The 16,623-nt window shown below is 46.7% G+C and overlaps 1 protein-coding gene across 1 annotated transcript in view; it reads right to left on the bottom strand.

Annotated features, from left to right (window-relative positions):
* CNTN3 (contactin 3) overlaps positions 1–16,623 on the bottom strand; it is a 393,326-nt gene that overhangs the window by 287,660 nt on the left and 89,043 nt on the right. Inside the window, exon 2 of the mRNA XM_084832495.1 lies at positions 3,399–3,532. Within this exon, the coding sequence (XP_084688621.1) occupies positions 3,399–3,453 (55 nt within the window). The 5' untranslated portion in view covers positions 3,454–3,532. The remainder of the gene's footprint in view (positions 1–3,398; positions 3,533–16,623) is intronic.

Genomic DNA, 16,623 nt, shown 5'->3' with positions numbered 1-16,623 from the left:
GGATAATTTACCTGTGGGGGGCTGTTACGTTGTGTGGGTACCTGTGGGTGGGCGCCCTTTTTGGATTGGGCTTGCATGCTCTGGGCTTGCCATGGCTTATCGTGTCATGTTAACCAAGGCTGCAGGGTTCTTGGAGTGTTAGACAACCCTCCAAGATCCCATGCCCTGTTTTAGGGTTATTTGAGGGTTGTCTAACCCTCAAACAGCCCCTGCTGCCTGGTGCCTGCAAGCTGGGCACCATGGGAGCTATGCAAAAATAGCTCCTGTAGGCACCCATCATGATGCAACAGCCCCCATGTGTAAATTAAGCCATGGTGGGCTCTCCTGTCATGTGAACAAGGCCACTGAGTCCTTAAACTAAAAAGAAAAGTTTTCCCAACATTGGCTAATACACTGTGTTTTGAATTATTTCTTTCTTTCTTTTTTATTTGATATACGGTCTTTCAAGGGAAAATATTATTTTATTTTTTAAAAGGAAACCAACTGTTTCATGTTCATCTTCAAACAACCTTTTAGTAACACCCGGATGGAAAGCTAGGTATCAACTGCAAGCCAAAGCAGGGCCCACCCTATAGGTTATTACTGCAGCAACCATACGAGATTACAGTAATTCCTAGTAATCAGGAGGGTTCAGGTCTGACAGTGCTAGAGACAGCAGCAACAACAAACAAGACTAGAAAAATAGGCCAAAGACCTCTAGGCTTAGAATGTAATGATCCAAACATTGGAAAGCAGAATTAAAAGGAAACACAGATCCTGTTTTAATTTCACAAGGTTTTGTTGACAGTGAGGACTGTCTTTATGCAAAGTAATTAACTTGGCTATGGTGTAATGCTATTCACAGAATCATAGAATCATAGAATAGTAGGGTCGGAAGGGGCCTACAAGGCCATCGAGTCCAACCCCCTGCTCAATGCAGGAATCCAAGTCAGAGCATCCCTAACAGATGGCTGTCCAGCTTTGTCCTGACTGCCTCCAGTGTGGGAGAGCCCACCACCTCCCTAGGTAATTGGTTCCATTGTCATTATTCCTACATTCTAGATGGGTGACAATACAAACAGTTAAAGCAAAGTGTCTGTTACAGTTTTAGAGGCAGAATCAAGGTATTCCAAATGTTATTCTCATGCCTAATCCCATACCTTAAGGCAAGTATGTACAGCCCTCAACACAGATTATTCTTAAGTGCCAGCCGATGTGTATATTCTTAGTGCTTTTTCATAGAATTACAGTTTCTCAGTTTATAATACTGTTTCTAAGGTTTTGCCCAGAGACCATGATTGATCTTCTGTCTGAAGTAGACCTTTTCATGTTTTAGAACAAGCTATTTTTTTCCTTAAAACCATTCTTATTTGAGACTAAAAGCAATTTTGTCAGAAAGTATCATTACACATGATTTGGAGACCATATATATTCCTTAAACTCCAGCCTAGTGCAATATGGTGGGTGATCACTCCAGAGCAACTGAGGGTTTTACCAATGGGACAAGTAGGCTTGTATAGGAATGGAGGAAGCTAACTATTGTGAAGGGGTGAAGGGGAGACTCGGGGGGATTGTGTGACAGTGGAATGACTGACCCAAAGTCTTCTATCTAGGAATGCAGGAAGGAAGCCACTGTGAGGGGGCGACTCAGCATGACTGCAGAATGAATGAATCAAAGGCTTGTATCAGGACTGCGAAATACCACTGCTGTAGGCCCCTGGTACTGTGGCTGCCCCCTCTCCTTCCCCTCTGAATATTGCTTCCTTGTGAGTTGTGAGGGTATCGCAGTAACAGGACTGTGAAATACCTCCACTGCAGGCTCCTGCTACTAGCCCCTCTTTCTCCTTCCACTCTTTGTATTCTTTATTAGGGAAAAAGAGAGAATGGTGGGGAGGGGTGGAAAGGGTGGCCCCACCCCTTGACCACGTCACTGCCAGGTCACAATTGGTCACAGGATTTAATGTGAGGGACCGGGCACACTGCAGCTGAACCACTTGGGAGCCGCATTTAAAGAAAAACAACACACTAAAACGATTTTCCGAACATGTGGCTTTTCCAGAGAGAAGCTGCGGGATTGCTGCAGATTGGCAACAGCATCATCTGTCATAAACGACCCCAATATGCTCTCCCTTCACATTAAAACAGCTGTGTGGATTGGGCCCTGAAAAGATTTTAGGGTGGCATGGAGGGCTGCAGCGGAGGAGGGATCGCACGCACCCCCTTCTGGATGCACTGATGGAACAGCAACACTTGTTCAACGCTTATTACAGAGGAACATAAGAAGCGGTTTTATATCATCAGACTCCTGGTCTATCTAGCTCAGCACCATCTGTGCTGGCTGGAAGAGGTTCTCCAAGTTTTCAGACAGGTTTCCTGGCTCTATCTGGAGGTGCCAAGGTTTGGACCTGGGGCCTTCTGCTTGCAAAGCATGAGCTCAGTAAAGGGAAGACGAGTGTGTTTGGACTTGAGAACTACCTATCTATCTTAGATAGGCATCACCATTTCCATGTTGCCAAAGTGTTGGCTACTGCAAACCTCAATTACCATAAATGGATGGATGTAGACATTGAGTTGTTGCATCACAAGTTCTTCCTAACTGTCCAAATAAATGGTTGGAATTAAACTGCTTTTTATGAGCATTGTATTTCACATTCTTGTGATCAGTGTTTTTAAGCAGCTTCAGGTGAATGAAGTGTAAATATGGTGCCTTTCAGAATTTGAATTTCGCTTTCAAGAACTGAGAAAATGTCTTTCATCTCCCTTCACTATTGGACCTACTGCATGTATCAGGTACCGTTTTACTTTTGCAATGGTAATTCATGATTTCTTGCATTCAAGAAGCCAAGCTATGTGCAGTAGCGTTGTTAACACTTTTGTTATTTGTTGATGACCTCAAACAACATTAAGAATAACTTGGTCTGTATGTAGCTGTGTGAGATATGTGTAACAAACTGCAGTGGCTCTTTATTTCATACAACTTTTACAAACAAGAACATGGTATTGAGCTTCACAGTGAAGTTTTTTCCAGCTCTACTTATGGTTAGGAATTCTCAAAATTGATAGATCGACCCATCAGAGAGCAGTACAGAAACCATTTTGGATTATGGAACTCTCCTGCAAATTGTCAAATGCTTTTGTTGTTGCCATTGCTTTTTTTAAGGACTTCCCTTCCCTTTTGTGTGTCTGTGCTTACAAATACGACATTTTTTACTTTGAAATGTGCAGCTGCATGTAATAACCAAACACAGGAGAAATGAAGCTGTTTTAACACGCCATTAATGTTTAAGTTTATAATACACACTTACTTTTAATGGACACTTTTAATGGTGTTTAGAGTTACTATTTCAACATTTTATTTTGAAAGAAATGACTTGGTTGCTGATCTAATTTAGAAATTATAGATTAACATATATCCTTACCTCCAAGGCAGCCAACAAAGAAAAGCAGGAACATCTGTTTCCATAGTAACAACATTTTCAGCTACCAAAAGTTAGTTGTTCTTGTCCAGCCACGAAGGAACAGTACACTTAGTCGCCCACACAGAACCTTTAATCTGTTAAAACAACATGAATACACAAATAATTTAATCATAGGATTCACAACATTAAAAACATGTTGTCTGTCACATGAACTTGCAATAATGACAGACTGACAGACTCTCAAAACCATCAAAATTATTTGCTCATCAATAAAGGCTCTGTAAAAAAACCTGTAACTGGAATTAGAGTATCACATACCATGCCAGCTGGCAATCAAGTAATCTTGTTGCTTTGGGAGGGCTGCTCTTGCAGTAGTTTCAATATACAGAATCAGTGTGTTCCAGAACCTACTTTATCACTAATTCCAAATGACTGTCCAAAGAGGAGTCCTATCTTAAATGTGGAAAATGGTCCAAAGATTGGCATACAACTTATTCAAGGCCATCTAACTGATCTTACAATAAGCTTGGGTCCAAACAGAATATTCTAATAACTGCTATATCTGCTCTGGAAATTTAGTGACATGTTTACCAGGAGCACACTGGTAAAAAAGGAAAGTAATCTAGGTATACAAATTCATTCTCAAATCTGAAAAAGGCATACAATGGCATAGAACAATCTTCTGTGTACAATGATTCAGTCAAGCAAAAATCAGAATTTTAAAGTGCACACATAATCCCATCAACAGACCTACTCAAGCTTTCCTAAACTTAGGCCTAACTCCACAGAGAAATCACATAAGAAACAACTGGAGATAATAGCCAGAGCTCTTTCATCCACAGACATGTGGTAGATTTCCTCAGTGCTGCCATATATTTGTGGGGTTTTATTTGCTTGACCTGCTTCCTGGTCTTTCCTATCTTCAGCCATCTTTAAAAGTACTTTACCTTCATTCTGTTCAGTCTCTAAAAAATGGAAACATTTATCCTCTTTCCCCCACAGCATTTATTTTCTTTTATTTATTTTTCAATAGTAAAATATTTTTATTTAATTAATTAATTTATTTATTTATTAATTGCCCATCTGGCTGGTCACCCAGGGCCGATCTACATTCTGCCCGCCATCTAGGGGTGGACGAAAGTCCCTTACCTGTCCTCGAAGGACGTTCGCGGTGGGGGGGGAGGCGCTTCGCTGCTCCCCCCGCGAAGTTCAGGCCGGGGGGGGGAGGCTTCCCGCCTCAGCCCGGCCGAAATTCAGGCCAGGGGGGAGGCTTCCCGCCTCGCCCGGCCGCGAACATGAAAGTTAAAAAAAAAAAAAATGCCCCGATAGGCTACGTGACGATTCAAAAAAAAAAGCGCGTACGCTAATGGCGGCCCCCATAGGGAGCTGCCATTCGCGTTCCTTATTTAGTCGCTGTAGTCTACGTAACTGTTTACGTAGACTACGGCGAAAATAAGGGCAACGCAAATAGCGTTGCCCTTATTTTCGCCGTAGTCTACGTAAAGATTTACGTAGACTACAGCAACCAAATAAGGAACGGGAATGGCGGCTCCCTATGGGGGCCGCCATTATCCATACAGACTTTTTTTTTTTTTTTAAAGTCACCCGTGATAGGCTACGTGACGATTGACGTAGCCTATCACGGCTGACTTTGCAGATCTAGCCGTGATAGGCTACGTGAATCGTCACGTAGCCTATCAGGGGGCGTTTCTTTTTTGGCTTTTATTGCAATGGCGGCGGCGGCGGCAGCTGGTCGAAAGACCGGCTGCCGCTCCCGCCCCGCTCGAACACCCGCCGGACCGCCGGCTGGACCCGCCGCCGGAAGGGACATTCGGTGAAGGTAAGTCCCGTCCTGGGGGGGTTGCGGGGGGCGGGGGGGTTCGGAGGATTTCTCCCCGAAACTTGTTCGGGGGGCCGAACACGTTGGCGCTCAGCCCCCCGAAGTTTTGGGGAGAAATTCCCCGCCAACCCTACCGCCATCACAATGAATTCGGTGTCCTGTTGGGTTAAACGGTCTCACATTAAAACGTGATTATCCACACTCACCCATTTTCCCCATTGCGGTGCTTCATCAAATGCGCAAGCTCGGTTCACACTCGAGCGCTGTGCTGTTTTCCTGCTCTAAAAGATGGAGGCTCTCATTAGATGATCAGAAACACTTCCTGTTTCTGCTGATACCACGTCCACCACGCTCACAGTTCTTGATGGCCCCATGTCGTCTTCCGGCTACTGATCGCATAGCTTCCTCAGCACTCAATGTTTCCTCAGCAACAAGCAAAGGGCTGGATGTGCGCGCGCTTGTCTGATCTCGGAAGCTAAGCAGGGTCAGCCCTGGTCAGTAGTTGGATGGGTGACCACCTGGAAATCAGGCTTCCTGCAGTGAGCGGGGGGTTGTTCTTAGGGATGGCGGAGAATTTCTCCACGAATCTTGGGAAGGTCAAATGCCAATGCATTCGGCCCCCCAACATTGGCGGTGAAATTCTCCGCCACCCCCCCGGGATGGGACTTACCTCCCTCGAATGTCCCTCTCGGCGGCGGGTCCCGGCGGCGGTTCGGCAGCGGTTCGGCGGGGGTGGGGGCGGTGGCCTGTCTTCCGACCGGCTGCAACCACCGCCATTACAAAGTGAATGTTAAAAAAAAAAACACACACATGGTAGGCTACGTAACGATTTACGTAGCCTATCACAACTAGATTTCCAAAGTCAGCCGTCATAGGCTTCGTAAATCGTTACGTAGCCTATCACGGGTAACTTTGAGAAAAAAAAAAGCATGTACGCAAATGGCGGCGCCCATGGGCGCCGCCATTTGCGTTCCTTATTTGGGTAGATTTACGTAGACTACGGCGAAAATAAGGGCAATGCAAATACCTACCCGGGCCCAAATAAGGAATGCAAATGGCGGCACCCATGTGCCGCCATTTGCATACGCGCTTTTTTTTTTTCAAAGTCACCCGTGATAGGCTACGTAACGATTTACGTAGCCTATCACGGCTGACTTTGGAAATCTAGCCGTGATAGGCTACGTAAATTGTTATGTAGCCTATCACGTGTGTATGTGTGTGTGTGTTTTAACATTCACTTTTGTATTTCGCGGCCAGGGAGACAGGGCACTTCTCCCCCGCCTGAATTTCGGCCAGGTGAGGTGGGGCGCCTCCCCCCCAGCCTGAATTTCGGCCGGGCGAGGCGGGGCGCTTCCCCCCCCCGGCCTGAACTTTGGGGGAGAACCGAAGTGCCTCCCCCCCACCACGAAGCAAGCTGCGGGACCAGGTAAGTGACTTTCGTACATCCCTAGTTGTTCTATCCCTTCAAATGAGACTAAGTTTTACCCCCTTCTATCCACCGCTTTGGCTGTTTTTTTTAAAAAACAAAGCCGCCGCCGTTTGCGTCCCTGTAGTCAGCCATGATAGGCTACGTAAATCTTTACGTAGCCTATCACGTCTGACTTAAAAAAAAAAAAAACCACGCGTGTACGCAAATGGTAGTGGCTACGGCCACCGCCATTTGCGTTCTTTATTTTGGGCCGTCTTAGTCTACGTAAATATTTACATAGACTAAGACGGCAAAAATAAGGGGAACGCAAATAGCGTAGCGGACGCTATTTGCGTTCCCCCTTATTTTCGCCGTCTTAGTTTACGTAAATATTTACGTAGACTAAGACGGCCCAAAATAAGGAACGCAAATGGCGGTGGCCATAGCCGCCGCCATTTGCGTACACACGTGTTTTTTTTTTTTTTTAAGTCAGACATGATAGGCTACGTAAAGATTTACGTAGCCTATCATGTCGTTTTTTGTTTTTTTTAAAAAAAACCCCTAGCCATGATAGGCTACGTAAATCTTTACGTGGCCTATCACGTCTTTTTTTTTCTTCTTCCTAACACTGGAAATGGCAGCGGCGGCAGCCGGTCAGAAAACCAGCCGCCGCAGCTGCCGCCGCCGCCCAGAAGATCCGCCCCAGGTAAGTCTCGTCCCGGGGGGATCCGCGGGGGGGTGGGGGGGTGGCAGAACGTTCCGCCACGGAGTTTGGGGGGCTGAACGCACTGGCATTCAGCCTCACCGAGATCCGTGGCAGGCAGGGGAGGGGACTATGACCAGATATGGTAGCAAAGGTGGAAAATCAGAGCACATTAAGGGGAAATACCGGGATATCAGGGTAGTGAAAGTGGGAGCATGGAAGTGGGAAATTCTGGTTCCAATTCAAGGTGGCTACTGCGTAGAGTGAAAGACAGGCGGTGAAACCGCATTGGAAGCGAAAAAACCCATAAGTGTAGATCGGCCCCCAGTAATTCTGGGCGATGTACAGCATTAAAACAGTTCAAAACAATAAAATTCAACATTAAAAACATGACATTTCTAAAATTACCCTACCCAACCCCAAATTCCTGCCTGAACAACCATGTTTTTAGTGTGTGGAGAGGCTCATTAAAGAGGGGGCATGGCAGAGTTCTCTAGGGAGGGAGCTCCATAGAGTGGGGCCACCACAGAGAAGGCCCTCTCCCTTGTCCTCACCAGCCTAGCTATCCTGGCTAATGGGACAGAGAGAAGGCCATCTGAGGCTGATCTTGTTGAGCAGCTTGTCTGGTGTTGCTGGAGGCGCTCCTTGAGATAGGCTGGGCCAGAACTGTATAGGGTTTTAAAGGTCAAAACCAACACTTTGAATTTGGCCTGGAAAACAACTGGTAACCAGTGCAGCTCCTTCAGCACTGGAGTGATGTGATCTCGGCGGCGGCTGCCTTTAATCAGGTGAGCTGCCGCGTTCTGTACCAGCTGCAGCTTCCGAACCATCTTCAAGTGTAACCCCAGGTAGAGCGCATTACAGTAGTCTAAACGAAAGGAGACCAGGGCATGTACTACCAATGGGAGCAGATGGTCAGGAAGGTAGCCGCCGTATCAGATGGAGTTGGTACAGTGCTGTCCGGCTCACAGCTGACACCTGAGCCTCCATGGACAGCTGGGAGTCTAAGATGACCCCCAAGCTGTGGACCTGGTCTTTCAAGGGTAGCCGTACCCCATTCAACACCAGGTCAACATCCCCCAGCCTCCTCTTATCTCCCACCAAAAGTGCCTTGGTTTTGTCAGGGTTCAGCTTCAGCTTATTCCTCCCCATCCAGCCACTCACTGTCTCCAGACGTTTGGACAGGGATTCTACTGCCAACCATGGTAAAGATTGCAACGAGAGGTAGAACTGCGTGTCATCCACATACTGATGACACTGCACCCCAAACCTCCCGATGATAGCCCCCAGTGGCTTCACATAGATCTTAAATAGCATTGGGGAGAGGATGGAACTCTGTGGCACCCCACAAGTGAGAGGCCACAGGTCTGAAACCTCCTCTCCCAGTGCTACCCTCTGGTACCTGCCGGAGAGGAAGGACCGGAACCACCATAATACGGTGTCTCCAATGCCCAACCCCTCCAGGCGATCCAGGAGGATACCGTGGTCAATGGTATCAAAAGCCGCTGAGAGGTCAAGGAGAACAAGGAAGGAGCATTCGCCCCTATCCAGAGCCCTCCTCATATCATCCACCAGGGTGACCAAGGCCGTTCCTGTCCCATGCCCAGGCCTGAAGCCTGACTGAAATGGATCTAGATAATTGGCTTCTTCCAAGTGTGCCTTCAACTGCACCACCACCACCCACTCAAATCACCTTGCCCCAAATGGCAGATTCAAGACTGGGTGAAAGTTGTTCAGAACTTGGGGATCCAAGGAGGGCTTTTTAAAAAGTGGTCTTATCACTGCCTCTTTGAGGGCTGATGGCATCACTCCCTCCTCAAGGGAGGCGTTCACCACCACCCTGATCCCCTCACCCAGCCTCTCTCTGCAGCTCATAATGAGCCAAGATGGGCAAGGATCAAGTAAGCAGGTGGTCAGCCTTAGGTAAGCAGGTGAAAGCACTTGTCTTCATCAGAAGGAAGAAGCTGGAACCGATCCCACAAAACTGGTTTGCCTCTTGCTCACTAACTGTATCCACAGTGCATGGAATAACACTCCTAATCTGATCAATTTTATCCGCAAAGTGCCTTGCCAAGGCCTCACAGGAGGCCTTAGAATGCTCCAGCGGTTCTGTAGCAACCGGATCGACCAGGCTCCGGACCACTTGGAACAGTCTGCTGGGACAGCATTCTGCAGACACAATAGAGGCAACATAATATTCCTTTTTTGCTGCCTTCACCGCCACGTGATAGGCTGAAGATACAGCTCTAGCCCATGTCTGATCATCTTTGGAGCGAGACTGCCACCACTAGAGAAGCCCTCTAGCCATCTCACCTCCTGTTTCAGAGCTCGTAACCGCGGATTGAACCATGGTGCAGTCCGAGCCTTGTTCAGGGGGAGAGGGTGTTTCGGAGCCACCCAATCTAATGCCCCAGTGATTGCGGCATTCCACCCACCCACCAGGGTCTCGACCGAGTGGCCATTGGCATGCTCCAGACAATCCCCAAGCGCATTCAGGAATCCATTCGGATCCATAAGATGCCTGGGGCGGACCATTTTAATGGGTCATCCACCCCTGCGGAGGGGTTGTGGAACTGAAAAGTCTAACATCACCAGATAGTGCTCTGACCATGACAAGGGGGTGGTGGATATACCCCCGACTTCCAGATCACTCCCCGCTTCTCCAGAAACAAACACAAGGTCTAGTGCATGACCGGCTACATGGGTGGGCCCAGTTGGAATATGGTGCGGCTCCCAGGAAGCCATGGTCTCCATGAAGTCCCAAGGTGCTCCTGTGATGACAGCCTCTGAATGTACATTGAAGTCCCCCAACACCAATAAGTTAGGGGACTGCACACACACATCAGAGACCACCTCAAGCACCTTGGCCAGGAAGTCAGTCATGCAGCGGGGTGGACGGTACGCGAGCAGAATCCCCAGATCACCCTTTGGGCCTAACCTCCAGTACATGCACTCAGCAACCTTGGTCTCCTGGAGCAGGGGTCTGGTGAAGTAGATAACAGCCACTCCCCCTCCTCGGCTACTGTGCATATGAAAATCTGGCTGGACACATGGCTGCAAGAGTTGGAGCAGCGGCCTCAGCCAGCCAGGTTTCCATAATACATGCCAGGTCTGCACCCTCATCCAGGATCATGTCATGGACAAGGGATGTTTTCTGGGTAACAGACCTGGCATTGTAGAGCAGCAAACGAAGGCCAGAAGATGGAGTCACCTGTTTATATCACCTGTCATATAAAACATATCCAGGTAGTGTACAAGATAAAAACCATAATATAAAAACAGAAATATAAATATGCAATATAACCAAAACATTACCACTGGCCATCAGAAAACAGACAAATCAAAATGACAAGCATTACAAATAATCAAAAGCCAAGGCAAATAAAAAAGTCTTCAACGTGCACTTGATCTGCAGCAGAGTTGATGCATGTTTTATTTCCAGTCAGAAGGTATTCTACAGAGTAGGCACCAACACAAAAAAGTCCCTCTCTTCCTGGCAGGTTTGTCCATGACAACAGAAAGGGAAGAGAATGGAAGATTACCTGGATTTTTTCAAGGAATTGGCTTTGGTGCACTTTGGTCTGCGCAGGGCTCCACAAGCGAGTGCACCGCACCAGTATAAGTCATTTCACAGAACATGCTTGTGGGTAGGGTGGGGGGATTGCAGTAAAAATAATCAGACTGGCAGGGGCTCCTCAACCAATAAGAGAGCCCCCCCCCCCTTCCAGGCTCTCCTTTCTCCTTCGGCTGATACCCCCATAATGCGATGGATTGAAGCTTAGCACTAATTCTTTCTTTACATCAACAAAGCAAACGGTAAGGAAACACAGCTGCAGAGGTCTCCTCCCATAACATAGTCTTGCCAAAAATCAATCTCTTTCTCTCTCTTTCTCTCTCTTTCCTCACCCCCCACCCCAGTAAAAACGCAGCATGGATATTTATGGAACAAGCCTCATTGACCACAATGGGAGTTACTTCTGAGGTGACACCTGTGCCCCCAAGCTATGCCCGATTCTACGGATTTCTTTTTCTTCCCCTTTAAAAGTGTTATCTCGCTTTGTCACTATGTTGCTTTGTCCAGCAATGCCCACACCCTCTATCTCACTATGTCATTATCATGGAATTACTCTATCATGCAATTGCATGATAGAGCAATTGCATGTTAGAGGCATAGTGAGATGGAAGAAGTCACCTATCCTAAAAGGAATTAGTTAAACAAATCACACCTACAAAGGGGCTTTGAATGTCACTGTGTCACTATCGCACATTTGCCAGCTATTCCTATACCCCATATCTCACTATCTCAGTATATCACTATGGCACAATAGTGATATAGTGAGATAGTGGGTATATGTATTGCTGGACAAATATGAAATAATGAGAGAGTGAGAGGGTGAGATAGGGTGTGTGTGTATTGTAGGAATGTAAGACAATTCCGCCACAGCACTTGGTGAGGCCGAATGCCAGTGCATTCGCCCCCACGAAATCCATGGTGGAACGAAGCCCCCCCGCCCCCCCCCCCCCCCCGCAAAAGGCACGCGAAATGGGACACCTACTTGCTGCCGTTCATGCTGCTTTGCAAATGGTGGCCGCAGCCGCCATTCACTTCTTCACTATAGCCGTGATAGGCTACGTAAATACTTACATAGCCTATCACACCTAATGCAGGGACGCCATTTGAATCCCTGCGGAAGCCGTGATAGGCTGCATAAGTATTTACGTAGCCTATCACAGCAAAAAAAAGGGGAACACAAATTGCAGCGGCTACAGCGGCCGCAATTTGTGTTCTTTTTTTTTTGGCCATGATATAGGAATGTCAGAGAATTCCACGACGGATCTCGGTGAGGCCGAATGCCAGTGCATTCAGCCCCCCAAAATCCGTCGTGGAATGAAGCCCCCCCAACCCACGAAAGGCACGCGGCATGAAGTCCTCACTGCCCCCAACCCACGAAAGGCACGCGAAACGGAGCACTTACTTGCTCCCGTCCGCGCTGCTTTGCAAATGGTGGCCGTCCTGCGGCTGCCATTCGCTTCCGCTTCTCTTCATAGCCGTGATAGGTTACGTAAATACTTACATAGCCTATCACGGCTAATGCAGTGTACGCAAATGGCGGCGGCTACTGCCATTTGCGTATGCTGGGTTTTTCCCCCCTGCCGTGATAGGCTACATAAATACTTACGTAGCCTATCACAGCAGGGAGAAAAAAACCCAGCGTACACAAATGGTGGCTACAGGGCTGCCCAGCGGCCGGATGTTCGGCTGCAGGTGGCCGGAGCCGGCCGACGGCTCCACGGCTTGGCCGCGGAGCGGAGCCAGCCAGGCAGGATTCCGGGGGGGAGGACCGGATCATCTCCCCCCAGTTGAGGATTCTGGGGGGAGGGACGGAGCGCCTCCCCCCCACCGCAGAAACAGAACAGAACGGAAGGTAAGTGTTCCGTCCATCCCTACCGTGATAGCCTACGTAAATATTTATGTAGGCTATTACAGCAAAAGAGAGGGGCGCAAATGGCGTAGTGGCCACCATTTGCGCCCTTCTCTTTTGCCGTAATAGGCTACATAAATATTTACATAGCCTATCATGGCCAAAAAAAAAAGGGAATGCAAATGGCGGCCGCCACAGCCACCGCCATTTGCGTTCGCTATTTTGTTTTGTTTTTTTGCCGTGATAGGCTACGTAAATATTTATGTAGCCTATCATGGCAAAATACAGGGACACAAATGGCAGTGGCTACGGCAGCCACCATTTGTGTCCCTGCAGGCTGCCCACCGGCCAGATGTCCAGCTGCGGGCAGGCCTGGCTGGCAGCTCCGCGGAATCACCGTGGAGTGGAGCTGGCCAGAGAGAATTTGGGGGGGAGGCGCCTCCCCCCCACTGCGCCTCCCCCCCACTGCGAATGTCACCCTTTGAAAAGGTAAGTGACTTTCATACATCCCTAGTGTATTGAGGACAAAAGTGCTATTTTAATGCTTTACTTTTTTAAAAAAAGTTACAGGCTGCCCGAAGCATGCCTATACTTTGTGGGGATGGCCACCAGAGTTTAGTGGTAGCAAGGTGAAGTAAATGCCATGAGGTAGCTCAGAACTCTGACGGCCAGCCGTAAAATGGTGGAAGTATCAGGGAAACCCAGGCAGGGAAAACATTGGGGAAACACCCCTTGACCATGGTCAGTGAGATTATGGCCAGGTGAAAGACACACCCCTGGGCAGGGCTAACATACTGGAGTAAATGCAGAGGGTTGGTGTACACAACAGAAGTACAGACAAGCCGAATTAAGGAAAATGATCGGACTACTCAGACTTCTGAGTAGTCTCAGAAGAACCAATTTTTTCACGATAAGCTCCAGGGTGGCTGTGGGATGGCCATGACATCATGTATCCCTAACGACCTTCAGCCAGCTCAGAGTAAATCGCTCGTGGAGACACTCCCCTGGTTGTCACCAGATGGACATCTATAGGATGTGGCACAGTCAGAGGGTCTCTGATAAAGATTGCAGTGGCTGGGCAGGAGAAGGCATTCTGTCAGCTATCCTGGTCCCAGGTTGTTTAAGGCCTTATAGGTTAATACCAAAACCTTAACTTTGTCCTGGTAGCAAATTGCCAGCCAATGAATTTCTTTCAAGAAAGCTGTTATATGGCAGCAGCAAGACACATCTTGCATTCTGCACTAGCTGCATCTTCCAGTCTGTGCAGAAGGGCAACCCCAGATAGAGCACTTTATAGTAGTCAAGAGGCGAGGTTAGCACTGCACAGGTTACTGTGGCTAAGCTATTTCTGTCCAGGAAAAGCTGTAGCAGGTGTACAACCTAAAGCTGGTAAAAGGTGCTGTTTGTCACTGCAGCCATTTGGGCCTCAAGAGACAGCTATGGATCTATCAAAACTGCACAGCTTCTCCTGATTCAGATGTCACAGTGAGATAGAACATAATTTATGACATACAGATCATAGGACATGTTGGGCACAACGGTTATTCAAACATTCTGATTTTATCCTTATTTCTTCAATTTAACAGTTAGAGAAACAAATGTAAATACGTATTGCAGTGAGCTCATGCATTTAGAGGTAAATTTGGATGTCCCAAATGAAGTTTAGTTTGTGCAATTATATATATATGAAATTCACCATGAAATTCTTCCACTTACAGCTAGTCTTTTCCATTCTTTTTCACAGGAAGAGCCAATAATGAAAATTTCATGTCATTCAATTAAAACTACAGTCACAACACATAACACATGTTATGCAACAAATAAGCATCCAAATTCTGCTCTTTAGCCGAGTTCAGGTTTTTTTTTATCTTAGAACAGCAGCCACAAGAATTATTTGAATTGGAGTATTAATAACATGCTATTCAAAGTCAGGCAAAGTACTTTTCTATTTTTAACAACTGCAAAGCTTGTGGTACCATTCCCTTTGTATAACAGGGTTTGTTCTAAAATACCTTGGAAGAGAACAAAAATATCATAATTATTCAATTACTTGTTAGATGAACAGGAATATTATCACCATGACATAGAGGTCACAGATACACCAAGACATGATATTACAAAAGTAAGGAAACATTATTTTCCAATTACATTTCACATGATTATTCCACTCATGAAAATGTCAGTGTTTGCATAAGACTATTCATTGACACAATTTGAAGATTCTGAACTTTACTACGCTCTGTCAACTTCAACCAGAAGGAATTATTATAATTATTATTAATGTTATAATCCTGTCTTATTATGTGATGAGACATATTGTTATGGATTTAGAAGTAAATAGGAAAAACGTTTGGTCAAGCAATATCTGATGAAATTTGGCATTTTATACTACTTCTTGTCTGAATGTTAAGGAAAATAATTACAAAACAGAGTATCATTGGTAACTGACCTGATCATGATTATGTCAAATCTATGAAAAAAGAAATTATCAACATTGGAGGTGTTTGTAAAGCAGTCCTAATTCTGATAGGATGAACGAAAATCAAACTATGGTTTATTGGAACAAGCCAGGATCAAAAAACCAGTTTCATTTTTGCCTGTTCTAATACAATACTTGGAAGACGTAGGGTAAGTACTTTGGGGTGGGGTCAGTGGAATGGTTCAGTAGGTTAGCTGGATGTCAGTGGATAGAGCCATACCCCATGACATCATTTGGTCCCCAGCCAAAGCATTGGCTAGAGGTCTTCCACCCAGCAGTTCAGTTGGGCACCCAGCTTTGCTGCACATTTACTTACTTATTTACAGCATTTGTATATTGCTCCACATCTAAAACAGATTCTATAGTGGTGAAAAGAAGAAGTAAAAAAGTAAAAAGATAAAAAGAATTAAAACACCATTATTAAAATTCCTCTTTTTAAAAAAGAAAAGAAAAGAAAGAATGCCAATAAAAAACATGGCTGGTTAATTAAGAAATGCTTCCTGGAAAAGAGCTGTTTTCAGGAGGTGCCGAAAGCAGCACAGTGTTGGTGCCTGCCTGACCTCCAGGGGCAGGGAGCTGCAAAGAAAGGGGGCTGCCACACTGAAGGCTCTTCTCCAGGTGGACTCCAATTGGGCCATAGGTCCATGTGGAACCACCAGGAGTATGCCCTCTGATGACCTCAGCGACTGGGCAGGTTGGTAAGGGAGAAGGCGCTCTCTCAGGTATCCTGGTGCCAAGTTGTTTAGGGCTTTGTACACTAAAACCAAAACCTTAAACCTGGCATGATAGTTATTAGGCAGCCAGTTTAGTTCCTTCAGCAAAGGAGTTGCATGCTGAAAAGGGGCAGCTCCTGACAGCAGGCAAGCTGCTGCATTCTGCATTAGCTCCAGCTTCTAGAGCAGCCTTAAGGGCATCCCTACATAGAGTGCATTGCAGTAATCCAGTTTTGAAGTTACTAACACCTGTACAACTGTATCCAAGCTATCCCTGTCCAGGTGTTGGCTGTAGTTGGTGAACTAGCCGAAGCTGGTAAAAGGCACTCCGAGCCACCATGGCTACTTGGGCCTCCAGCAACAATGAAAGATCTAGGAGTACTCCCAAACTACAAACCTGATCTTTCAGAGGGAGTGCAACCCCATCCAGAACAGGCAATGAGCCTATCTCCTGGACTTGGGAACCACTCCCCAACAGGGCTTCCATCTTGCCAGGATTCAGCTTCAATTTACTGGCCCTCATCCAGTCCATTACTGAGTTGAGGCACTGATCCGGGACTTGCACAGCTTCTCCTGATTCAGATGTCACAGTGAGATAGAGTTGTGTGTCATCAGTGCACTGATGGCACTTGGCTCCAAATCCCCTAATGACCACTTCC

This window comes from Heloderma suspectum, chromosome 2, assembly GCF_057233095.1.
Source record: "Heloderma suspectum isolate Gila_16-S chromosome 2, 16-S_ref, whole genome shotgun sequence".
Lineage (NCBI taxonomy): Eukaryota > Metazoa > Chordata > Lepidosauria > Squamata > Helodermatidae > Heloderma > Heloderma suspectum.
This window is presented reverse-complemented; position numbering and strand designations above follow the sequence as displayed.